The sequence below is a fragment of the Protopterus annectens genome, chromosome 13.part0 (assembly GCF_019279795.1).
Source record: "Protopterus annectens isolate FY-2018-M chromosome 13.part0, PAN1.0, whole genome shotgun sequence".
NCBI classification, from domain to species: Eukaryota; Metazoa; Chordata; order Ceratodontiformes; family Protopteridae; genus Protopterus; species Protopterus annectens.
This window is the reverse complement of record NC_056747.1, coordinates 15,337,927-15,350,257: the sequence shown is the minus strand read 5'-3', so window position 1 is coordinate 15,350,257 and position 12,331 is coordinate 15,337,927. Positions and strand designations below refer to the sequence as shown.

General features: G+C 43.7%; 1 protein-coding gene across 3 annotated transcripts in view; it reads right to left on the bottom strand.

The window, feature by feature from the left end:
* CHAF1A (chromatin assembly factor 1 subunit A) overlaps positions 1–12,331 on the bottom strand; it is a 1,619,257-nt gene that overhangs the window by 1,240,389 nt on the left and 366,537 nt on the right. For all 3 annotated transcript variants that reach the window (XM_044090585.1, XM_044090587.1, XM_044090586.1), the window contains one exon: positions 5,504–5,564. In XM_044090585.1, coding sequence (XP_043946520.1) covers positions 5,504–5,564 — 61 coding nt within the window. The remainder of the gene's footprint in view (positions 1–5,503; positions 5,565–12,331) is intronic.

The window sequence follows — 12,331 nt, the reverse complement described above, 5'->3', positions numbered from 1 at the left end:
CTAGATCCTTCCTTTCTACAAACACTCCCGGCTTCATTCACAGTTCGTGTAATTCATTCTCATTCCCATTACTACGCCTTCCTTACTGCGCTCTATTCAGATCTAGATCCTTCCTTTCTACAAACACTCCCAGCTTCATTCACAGTTAGTGTAATTCTCATTCCCATTACTACGCCTTCCTTACTGCGCTCTATTCAGATCTAGATCCTTCCTTTCTACACACTCTCCCGGCTTCATTCACAGTTCGTGTAATTAATTCTCATTCCCATTACTACGCCTTCCTTACTGCGCTCTATTCAGATCTAGATCCTTCCTTTCTACAAACACTCCCAGCTTCATTCACAGTTCGTGTAATTCATTCTCATTCCCATTACTACGCCTTCCTTACTGCGCTCTATTCAGATCTAGATCCTTCCTTTCTACAAACACTCCCGGCTTCATTCACAGTTCGTGTAATTAATTCTCATTCCCATTACTACGCCTTTCTTACTGCGCTCTATTCAGATCTAGATCCTTCCTTTCTACAAACACTCCCGGCTTCATTCACAGTTCGTGTAATTCATTCTCATTCCCATTACTACGGCTTCCTTACTGCGCTCTATTCAGATCTAGATCCTTCCTTTCTACAAACACTCCCAGCTTCATTCACAGTTCGTGTAATTCTCATTCCCATTACTACGCCTTCCTTACTGCGCTCTATTCAGATCTAGATCCTTCCTTTCTACACACTCTCCCGGCTTCATTCACAGTTCGTGTAATTAATTCTCATTCCCATTACTACGCCTTCCTTACTGCGCTCTATTCAGATCTAGATCCTTCCTTTCTACACACTCTCCCGGCTTCATTCACAGTTCGTGTAATTCATTCTCATTCCCATTACTACACCTTCCTTACTGCGCTCTATTCAGATCTAGATCCTTCCTTTCTACAAACACTCCCGGCTTCATTCACAGTTCGTGTAATTCATTCTCATTCCCATTACTACACCTTCCTTACTGCGCTCTATTCAGATCTAGATCCTTCCTTTATACAAACACTCCCGGCTTCATTCACAGTTCGTGTAATTAATTCTCATTCCCATTACTACACCTTCCTTACTGCGCTCTATTCAGATCTAGATCCTTCCTTTCTACACACTCTCCCGGCTTCATTCACAGTTCGTGTAATTAATTCTCATTCCCATTACTACGCCTTCCTTACTGCGCTCTATTCAGATCTGGATCCTTCCTTTCTACGAACACTCCCGGCTTCATTCACAGTTCGTGTAATTCATTCTCATTCCCATTACTACGCCTTCCTTACTGCGCTCTATTCAGATCTAGATCCTTCCTTTCTACAAACACTCCCGGCTTCATTCACAGTTCGTGTAATTCATTCTCATTCCCATTACTCGCCTTCCTTACTGCGCTCTATTCAGATCTAGATCCTTCCTTTCTACAAACACTCCCGGCTTCATTCACAGTTCGTGTAATTCATTCTCATTCCCATTACTACGCCTTCCTTACTGCGCTCTATTCAGATCTAGATCCTTCCTTTCTACAAACACTCCCGGCTTCATTCACAGTTCGTGTAATTCATTCTCATTCCCATTACTACGCCTTCCTTACTGCGCTCTATTCAGATCTAGATCCTTCCTTTCTACAAACACTCCCGGCTTCATTCACAGTTCGTGTAATTAATTCTCATTCCCATTACTACGCCTTCCTTACTGCGCTCTATTCAGATCTAGATCCTTCCTTTCTACAAACACTCCCAGCTTCATTCACAGTTCGTGTAATTAATTCTCATTCCCATTACTACGCCTTCCTTACTGCGCTCTATTCAGATCTAGATCCTTCCTTTCTACAAACACTCCCAGCTTCATTCACAGTTCGTGTAATTCATTCTCATTCCCATTACTACACCTTCCTTACTGCGCTCTATTCAGATCTAGATCCTTCCTTTCTACAAACACTCCCGGCTTCATTCACAGTTCGTGTAATTCATTCTCATTCCCATTACTACGCCTTCCTTACTGCGCTCTATTCAGATCTAGATCCTTCCTTTCTACAAACACTCCCGGCTTCATTCACAGTTCGTGTAATTAATTCTCATTCCCATTACTACGCCTTCCTTACTGCGCTCTATTCAGATCTAGATCCTTCCTTTCTACAAACACTCCCAGCTTCATTCACAGTTCGTGTAATTAATTCTCATTCCCATTACTACGCCTTCCTTACTGCGCTCTATTCAGATCTAGATCCTTCCTTTCTACAAACACTCCCGGCTTCATTCACAGTTCGTGTAATTAATTCTCATTCCCATTACTACGCCTTTCTTACTGCGCTCTATTCAGATCTAGATCCTTCCTTTCTACAAACACTCCCGGCTTCATTCACAGTTCGTGTAATTCATTCTCATTCCCATTACTACGCCTTCCTTACTGCGCTCTATTCAGATCTAGATCCTTCCTTTCTACAAACACTCCCGGCTTCATTCACAGTTCGTGTAATTAATTCTCATTCCCATTACTACGCCTTCCTTGCGCTCTATTCAGATCTAGATCCTTCCTTTCTACAAACACTCCAGGCTTCATTCACAGTTCGTGTAATTCATTCTCATTCCCATTACTACGCCTTCCTTACTGAGCTCTATTCAGATCTAGATCCTTCCTTTCTACAAACACTCCCGGCTTCATTCACAGTTCGTGTAATTAATTCTCATTCCCATTACTACGCCTTCCTTACTGCGCTCTATTCAGATCTAGATCCTTCCTTTCTACAAACACTCCCAGCTTCATTCACAGTTCGTGTAATTAATTCTCATTCCCATTACTAGGCCTTCCTTACTGCGCTCTATTCAGATCTAGATCCTTCCTTTCTACAAACACTCCCAGCTTCATTCACAGTTAGTGTAATTCTCATTCCCATTACTACGCCTTCCTTACTGCGCTCTATTCAGATCTAGATCCTTCCTTTCTACACACTCTCCCGGCTTCATTCACAGTTCGTGTAATTAATTCTCATTCCCATTACTACGCCTTCCTTACTGCGCTCTATTCAGATCTAGATCCTTCCTTTCTACAAACACTCCCGGCTTCATTCACAGTTCGTGTAATTCATTCTCATTCCCATTACTACGCCTTCCTTACTGCCCTCTATTCAGATCTAGATCCTTCCTTTCTACAAACACTCCCGGCTTCATTCACAGTTCGTGTAATTCATTCTCATTCCCATTACTACGCCTTCCTTACTGCGCTCTATTCAGATCTAGATCCTTCCTTTCTACAAACACTCCCGGCTTCATTCACAGTTCGTGTAATTAATTCTCATTCCCATTACTACGGCTTCCTTACTGCGCTCTATTCAGATCTAGATCTGCTCCTCGATGCACTTACTCCTGACAGACCACTGATCTTCCACCTGCCATATAACCTGCAAGACTGTAATCAGGTTCTCCAGCTACATGCCTCTTTAAAACCACTTCCAATGCATTCAAGCTTGGTCTTTTCTCCAAAAGCAAAAAAGAAAACAAGCAAACACAGACGAAGATGTTTAAAGGTGAGCACTTTCATATTTACAATACTGCTTCAGACCAACTAATAAACACATTAAGCTGCATCAATAAATAGGCAAATCATTTAGCAAGCCAAACCCTTATTGTTACCATGACAACTAGTGTTTAAGCTTCCTTAAAAGCAAGGTTTGAGTGAAATATTGTCATTCAAACCAAAGTCTCTATCTGCCTGCAAGCCGATGATCCATTTCAATGCATTGTTCAATGTTTTGTTAACACATCCCACCCCAATACTCTTAGAAGTTAATTGTACCAGTCTAAAGAGAAAAGTATGACTAGTATTGGACGCAACATGTTGGCTTTTCCCCATAAGGAACAATTCTACATGCCTTATGGGTTAGTATTCAATCAGAAAATACTGTACTGCATTTTGCTCTGTATCTGACTGTGCCTCGACTTCTCTGCTACTGGTACGACTTAATAAAACATTAACAGATAGATACAATACAAAACTCCACTGGTGAGGGCTTAATTTTCTTGCATTTACATTTTTGTTACATTAACTTTTTACTATAGTAACTGTGGAGTTTTTACTCCCCTGAGCCTCGTCAAAAAAAGGGTCAACATACTCAGATGCACTATATCAAGTAAACAAATATAAAATAAATTTTGTTTTCGCTATTCAATATGATAATTCAATACAAGGTAAAATTTAAAAAAGGTGGGTCAATATCAATGCATTACTTACCTTGAAAGTACTTAAAATATTATAAACATTTGTAGAAAGAGATCAACTACTTACAATTTGGTCAGTAAATTCTTTAACAGAATCAATTAATACATGGACTTTCGGACCAGATTAATACACGAAATGGAAAATGACAGGTTTAGAAATGGATCAGCACTGCAAGCAGTCCATTTTTTCCATTCTGTTGCTGCAAATCAAGCTCGTCAGCTAAGATGCCAGAAGTTTTCTAAAAATCAGTTGAAATAATTTGTGGTATTACATCTGGGAAATCCAAGCAGCATCAGCCTTAAACACTATTCTAAGCCAAAGGGCTACATATAGCACTAGATATTCAAAAAGTTGGTAAGTTGAGGATGTCCAGAGATAACTTAAGACATCAGGCAGGCTGGACCATGATGAAACCAGGACTACACTATGACGTACAAGCTGCTCTATTGAAATTTGGACTCTGGATGCACAATGCAAAGCAGTGGTGAAATTAATAAGGGATGATGAAAAATTTCACAGGTATGCTTTCAGGCGAAATGGTATGCGAAGAGACCAGTAATGTTTGTTTAAAGGACCTGTTAAGTATACAAGCGATTAAACCCTGGATAAATTGTGACGCCTACTAGAGAAAGTTGAGAGGAATACTAAAAGAAGGGTTATGACACAGGGGGTCAACTGTATTGCTTTGAGAATAGTTGAAAATCATGCAACTTTATTAGACAAAGATATAATAAAAATGCGTTTCAGGATTTTTTTCACACAGAATAAAGATATTACTTGTAGCCCAAATGACAGAATTAACTAACCTGTTAAAATACAAGCCAATGGTGTTACCCTTTACATTCAGAGATTAGAGATGCTTTATTTATAAATCAACTAGTAAACAAGGCATACAAGGCTCTTGGGAGATACTATAAAAACAGATAATTTAAGGGGGTTTATGTTGGAGGAGGAGATAAGTATGACTACATGGATATATGCTAAAAATGAGTGACCTTAAAACATTATTCTGGCAGCATAAAAGGACTTCAGCAACACTTTTTCAATGAGGTACTTTTGAAGTCCAGGATTTGATACCCCCAGCCTCCACTTGCCTACAGCAAAACCTTGAGCAAGAGACTTAACCAGGCAGTGCCATCCTCACCTGCACAAACTACTACTCAGTCGGGTCGCCTGGGTTGAAGTCATGGATTTAGCCTTCTATGCCACAATAGGCACAGCCTAAAAGAAGCTAGCCATTCAGAAAGTCAATGCAACAAATCAAACATTTACCTTCTCTTCTTCTTTTAACCGTTTCTCCTCCTCTTTCTTTTTTTTCTCTTCAAGTTTGGCCCTACAAAATACAAAATGTTAAACTATACTACAAACCTCATCGATTTTTAAGACAGTGTCTAGCTAAATATACATCCTTCTCCTTTGGTACATAAACATCCTTTTAATTATCTTCACAAAGTACAGTTGTGTACACTTACCATAAATGCAGATGTTAGAGTGTATTCACTGTTGCAGTCATCACACTTAGGGTATCTGCCTGCAGGTAGCCCTCAGTCGGCCCAAATACCAAAGACTTGGTATTTCTGCGTCTGATGCTGTCACTCCAGGATTGACATCAGGTCATCAGGGGTATAAAAACAGGCAGCCGACACCATTACATCAGTTATTCTTGCCCCAAATGTCAGGAGCCACCCAAATAGGGAGCTAAGTTATGGTGGGTAAAACACCATCAGAAAAAAAGTAAATACCAATAGCCCTGAAAGGGGCGAGCATTAGCCATAGAGAGGAGAGAAAGAAAAAACAGGGGGCTGGTGGGAAGGAAACCAAGACTGCAACAGTGAATACACCAACATCTACATTTACAGTAAGTGTACACAATTGTACTATGTTCTTCGTGTTTCACTGTTGCAGTCATCACACTTTGGTAGATTCCCAAAGCTGAAGGGTGGAGGCAGTCATGAAGAGTTGGGGCTGGCTAGTATGCCCTGCAAGACTGCTGTTGCAAAACCTGCCATCAATTTGGAAAAGAATGGCAGGTGGCAATGTTAGGTGAATGTGTGCAGAGAACTCCAGGTAGCAGCTTCCAGGATGTCCCTGGTAGGAACTCCCTTGAGAAATGTTAAAGAGTTAGAGGTTGCCCTAGTGGAATGTGTTCTGACCCTCTGAGGGGTTGGTTTCCCATGGTGCTTGTAGCAGAAATGGATGCAGTGTGCTATCCATTTTGAAATTGTTTGTTTTGAAATGGCCTTGCCCTCTGCTCCTTTTGCAAAGCTGACTAGTAACTGGTCAGATTTTCTGAAGGGCTTAGCCCTATCAAGGTAGAATCTGAGCTGTCTGTGCACGTCCAAGGAGTGCAGGATCCTTTATCTTAATTTTGAAGATTAGGGAAGAAGGTTGGCAAATGGATGGATTGGTTGAGAGCCACACTGGACATCACTTTAGGCATAAAGGAAGGGTTAGTCCTGAGGGAAACCCAGTCAGCATGGAAAATAATGAAGGGTTCCACAGCCATAAGTGCTTGTAGCTCAGACACTCTTCTAGCTGAAGTGATGGCCAGAAGCAAGGCTGTTTTCCAAGAAAGGAAGAAAGTCTACTGACACTGCAGGCTCAAAGGGGAGTAGCGTGAGCTTTTCCAGTACAAAGTTAAGGTCCCAAGCAGGGGTGTGTGCTCTCCTTGGTGGCCTTAAGTTGTTTGCCCCTCTCAGGAACTGTTTGATAAGAGGGTGCGAGAAGAGAGGCGGCTCAGGGCTGTAATGAGCCGAAATGGCTGACGCATGTATCTTAATGGAGGAGAAGGACAGGCCTTCGTTCAGTAGATCTGCTAAGTAATCCAGGATTAGAGGCAGGGCAGGCAGAGTTGTGTCCTCTCCTTTAGACTGAATCCAGGAGCAGTACCTTTTCCACTTATCAGCATTGGATTTTCTTGTACTGGGTCTTCTGGCTTCAAGAATGACATCCTGCACATGCTTGCTTAGGGTGGTTTGGGGAGAATTCAAGGAATAAGCCAGGCTGCAAGATTTAGGGTCTGCAGTTGTGGATGCAAAACCTGTCCCCCCTGCTGAGAGACCAGGGTTGGATTCTGGTGTTGGTACCAGGGTGGCACTGGTGACGGACAGGCTGTGGAGTGGGTACCAGTGCTGGCGTGGCCAGTCCGGGGCAATAAGAGTTGTCCTTGGTCAGTCCGGTCTTATCTGGAGTAATACTTGAGAGAAGAGGCAGAGGGGGGAAAGGCATAGATTGAGCGATTTGCCCACTGAAAAGATAGGACAACCACTTTCCAGGACTTGCTTTGAGGGATTCCTGGTGCAGAATTTGCTGAGCTGGTGGTTGCAGGGTGAGACAGAGATCCACCTCTGGGGTCCCCCGATTCTGAATCAGAACGTTGAAGGTGCTGGGCTCTAATCGCCACCTGTGCGGGTCTAGGAGATTTCTGCTTAAATCGTCTGCCAGTGAGTTTTGTCTGCCTAGCAGGAATTGAGCTTGCAGATGGACTTGCATGTCCAAGGCTGTGTTCCATAGGGCCATGGCTAGCCTGCAGAGTGGGTAAGAGTAGGCTCCCAGTTGCTTGTTAATGTACCACATAACTGTCGTGTTGTCTGTTTTTATTAGCAGGTGTCCTGGTAAAAGTAGGGATCTGAAAGCTGTCAGAGCGTGCTGCAAAGCTAGCATCTCTTTTTGGTTGATGTGCAGATGAATTTGAAGTGGGCTCCAGTGGCCCTGAAAGCACTTGTCGTCCAGGTGTGCTCCCCAGGCATAGTCTGATGAGTCTGTGGTTAGGGTCTGGGCAGCATGGGGTTGTGGTTGCATGCTGCTGCCCACCAAAAAAACTCTGTCCTTAGACAGGGTATGATAGGAATGATGGTTTCCAGGTCCTGAGAATGTTGGCACCAAAGACTTTTTAAGTACCACTGAAGTTTCCTCATATGCAGTCTGGCATATGGAATTAGTAGGATGCATGAGGCCATGAACCCTAGAGCCTGCAGGATTTTCCTTGCGGATAGCTGGATTCTGGTGGCCATTTGAGTAAAGTACTCTGTCAGAAAGGCTTGTTTTTCTTAAGTGAGGAATGCCATCTGGGATGCTGTGTCCAAGCTTGCTCCGAGGAATACAATCTTTTGCTTGGGGACTAGTTTTGATTTCTTTTCGTTGATGGTGTACCCCAGGGATGTGAGAAAGTTTTTTTTACAAATGTCAGGTGCTGCAACAGCATTTCCTGCCTGCCTGAATCAGGCAGTCATCCAAGTACGGGTAAATGTGGATATTTCTCGGTCTGCAGTAAGCAATGGCTGGAACCAGGCATTTTGTGAATAATTCAGGAGCAGTAGATAAGCCAAAGGAAGTGCAGAAAACCGATAATGCATAGATGTGGCCCTGAAACGTAGACATTTCCTGCGTGACTCCCTTATAGGGATGTGCAGATATGCTTCTTTTAAGTCTAGGGTGGCTAACCAGGAGTCTTTCGCTAGCAAAGGTAGAACCTGCTGCAGGGTGAGCATTTTGAATTTTGGTACCACCAGGAAGGTGTTGAGAATTGAAAGATCTAGGATGGGTGCCAAGAGTCCTCTTTTCTGGGTACCAGGAAAAGTTTGGAATGGAATCCTTGACCTATCTGTTCTGCAGGAACAGGATTAATTGCCCTGATAGAGAGCAGGGATATAACTTGGTTTTGTGCCTCTGCCCACTGTTTTGGGGTAGGGTCTGGGAACCCTTTTGGGGTTGGCAGAGAGTGGAAGTAAAATCTGTACCCTTGGGATACAATGTTGAGAACCCATCTGTCTTTGGTGATGAGCATACAGTTTTCTGCATGAACGGCAAGTATTCCTCCGAGGGGCACAAACAGTTTGGCAGAGGTGGGGAGTAGAGTAGAGAAGTCACTGTGAATTCTTTCCGTAAAGGGGTGGCTTAGCACCTGCATTTGAGGTGGAGGCACTCCATTGCTTAGATCTCTCCATACCCTGAGACTGTAGCCTGGGGGGCTCGTTTCCCCTGGGTCTAATTTGAGATGTCCTTGAAGGGGCTGGAAAGGACCAATGTTTCGAGGGGCAATGCCTACTGAAACTAGGAGGCTGTACTTGCAAGAATTCTTAGACCGTCTGCATAGCCTTAGATTTTTCTTCCATCTTTTTAAGAACCTCTTTTTAAGAACCTCTTCTGCTCTGGTGCCAAACAGATTGTCCTTGTTCAAAGGAGCATCTAATAAATGATTTGACATGGTTTGGCAAGGTCTGCTCCTTAAGCCAAGCATTCCTTCTCAGTACAGAACCAGTGACTGCTGTCCTGCAAGATACTTCTAGGGAGTCAAAGCCACACTGCAATGTAGGCTTGTTGAAGTGGCTTGCAGAATGCATAAGCTCTTGCAATTCTTAACTTTATGCACAGTCTGTAAAGGTTGCAATTTTTTGCTTAAGTTCCATAATATGTTGTTGGTACTTCAGCATGTGAAACTGACAATTCCAATCCCTAATGGCAAAAGTTAGAGGTATATACTTTCTTACTCCATCTGTCCAAAGCTGTGGAATCCCTGTCCGAAGGGGTGGGATTCTTAGCTGTAGTTGCTTTGATACCTTTAGGCCCATGGGAAATTATCTCTAGGTCAGCAGTAGGATTTTTGAAAAGGAATTTGAGAGAGTCAGGTACTCTGTAGTACCTGTCTGGCTTCCTAGGAGCAGGGGGTGAAGTATCAGGAGTAAGACTGGATTCCATGAAAACATCATCCTCAACTTCCAGGACTGGGGGTATTGCTAAAGGCCTATGTTGTGGCAAATCTATAAAGTTCTGAAAGTCTCCTTTTGGACTGAGGATAGTCTTGGCATTCCCAATAGAAATACTCTCAAAGTAAGGTTTCACCAAAAGAAAAGTCCTCTGGAGGAGAGGCAGAGGGAATGGACTCCTCTGCATCTGAATCCTCATAAGCAGATAAGGGCATGTCTTCATAATCAGATACCTCAGAGTCGGACTCTTGGTCTGTTGAAGCTGCTGGGGACAGGTCTCCTCCTCTTAGCAAAAGAAGGCTGACTTCTCCTCCTCTTAGCAGAGGAAGGCCGACTTCCCCTAATCAGCGTAATAAGGTCTTCTGCCATTTTAAGCATTTGATGTTGTGGCAAATGAGCAGCTGCATGCTCTTTGGTCATACGTTTTCTAGGCGTACTGCGTACTCTTGGCCCAAGAAACTCTGTAGTTTTAGATAGAACTGAAGACGCTAAAGAAGTCATTGGTTTGCGTCTAACATCGGTAGTGCGAAGAACGTCCTCAGAAGCTGGTAACTGCTCAGCTGCTATGGACCCATCCAAGGTAGAGACAACCGCAGGTTCCATAGTCGAAGAGTCTCGCTGCATACCGGACTCAAAACGGGTCTCAGTAGAGGCCTGCAAGTTCATTGAAGCGGGCATCAGGGGCTGCAAAAGCATCTCACAGAGTACCAGCGAACTGGCGACTAGCTTAACGGAAGCATAGTTGGCAACTTTGGACCTCTGCTGTCTGTCTTTATCCTTATGGTTTTTTTTTTGGAATATCAGTAGTCAGATGGCTTACCGAAGCCATTTCAGCATACAGAGATAGAAAACAAAGTATTTAGCAACAAAAAGTGCCCAACGACGAATAGTTTGGGCAGTGAACAAGGCACAAAAATGACAGCGAGGTACATCGTGGTCTGGGCCTAAACAGATGACGCAGTTAAGAATGGAAATCTCTGTGTTGTATTTGCTTTCCACAGGGAAGACTATTGTTAACTTTTTCGGACATCTGTTAGAGCAAGAAAAAGGGATCCCCAATGGGGTACTTATCTTTAGATAACTTAATGAAAATTCGGGTAGCGGCCGACCGGTACTCATGCGAACTGCTTCTGCTTTGGGCTCCTTTGCAAGAAAGACTGATGTGATGGCGTCAGCTGCTTATTTTTATACCCTCTGACGACATGACATCAGTCCTGGAGCGACAGCATCTGACGCAGAAATACCAAGTCTCTGGTATTCGGGCTGACTTGAGGGCTACCTGCAGGCAGATAACCCAAGTGTAATGACTGCAACAGTGAAACATGAAGAACATCAAGCAAATACCAATAAGGAAGCCTTTTTAGAAGCTGGATAACATTTTATCAATATAAAATTATAATGAACAAAAATTAATACAAAGAGCAAAACATTCATACAAAAAGTTAGTAATAAAGACATGCTAGAGAACAAGCCATGTGCTACTGATGACAGTAGATCTCTTTCACAAATTAAAAATTGTTTCTACCTCCACTTTAAAAAGCCAAACTTCATTACACATCAGGGAACCAAACCTCTCACTTTTCAAACAGGTAGTTCTATTTACAAGGCCCAGCTCATGGTTCTCATCATTACCTGATCACGGCCAAAAAAGGTTTATGGAGCATGTACTCTCCTCCCCCACCAGACACACACGCAGACAGAGAGAGAGAGAGAGAGAGAGAGAGAGAGACACACACACACGCAGACAGAGAGAGAGACACACACACACGCAGACAGAGAGAGAGAGACACACACACACGCAGAGAGAGAGACACACACACACTCAGACAGAGAGAGAGAGACACACACACACTCAGACAGAGAGAGAGAGACACACGCACATGCAGAGAGAGAGACACACGCACATGCAGACAGAGAGACACACGCACATGCAGAGAGAGAGACACACGCAGAGAGAGAGAGACACACAGAGAGAGAGAGAGAGACACACGCGCAGAGAGAGAGAGAGACACACGCAGAGAGAGAGAGAGACACACGCAGAGAGAGAGAGAGACACACGCAGAGAGAGAGAGAGAGACACAGAGAGACAGAGAGAGAGACACACGCAGACAGAGAGAGAGACACACGCAGACAGAGAGAGAGAGACACACGCGCAGACAGAGAGAGAGACACACGCAGACAGAGAGAGACACACACACGCAGACAGAGAGACACACACGCAGACACAGAGAGACACACACGCAGACAGAGAGACACACACGCAGACACAGAGAGACACACACGCAGACAGAGAGAGACACACGCAGACAGAGAGAGAGACACACACGCAGACAGAGAGAGACACACACGCAGACAGAGAGAGACACACGCAGACAGAGAGAGACACACACACAGA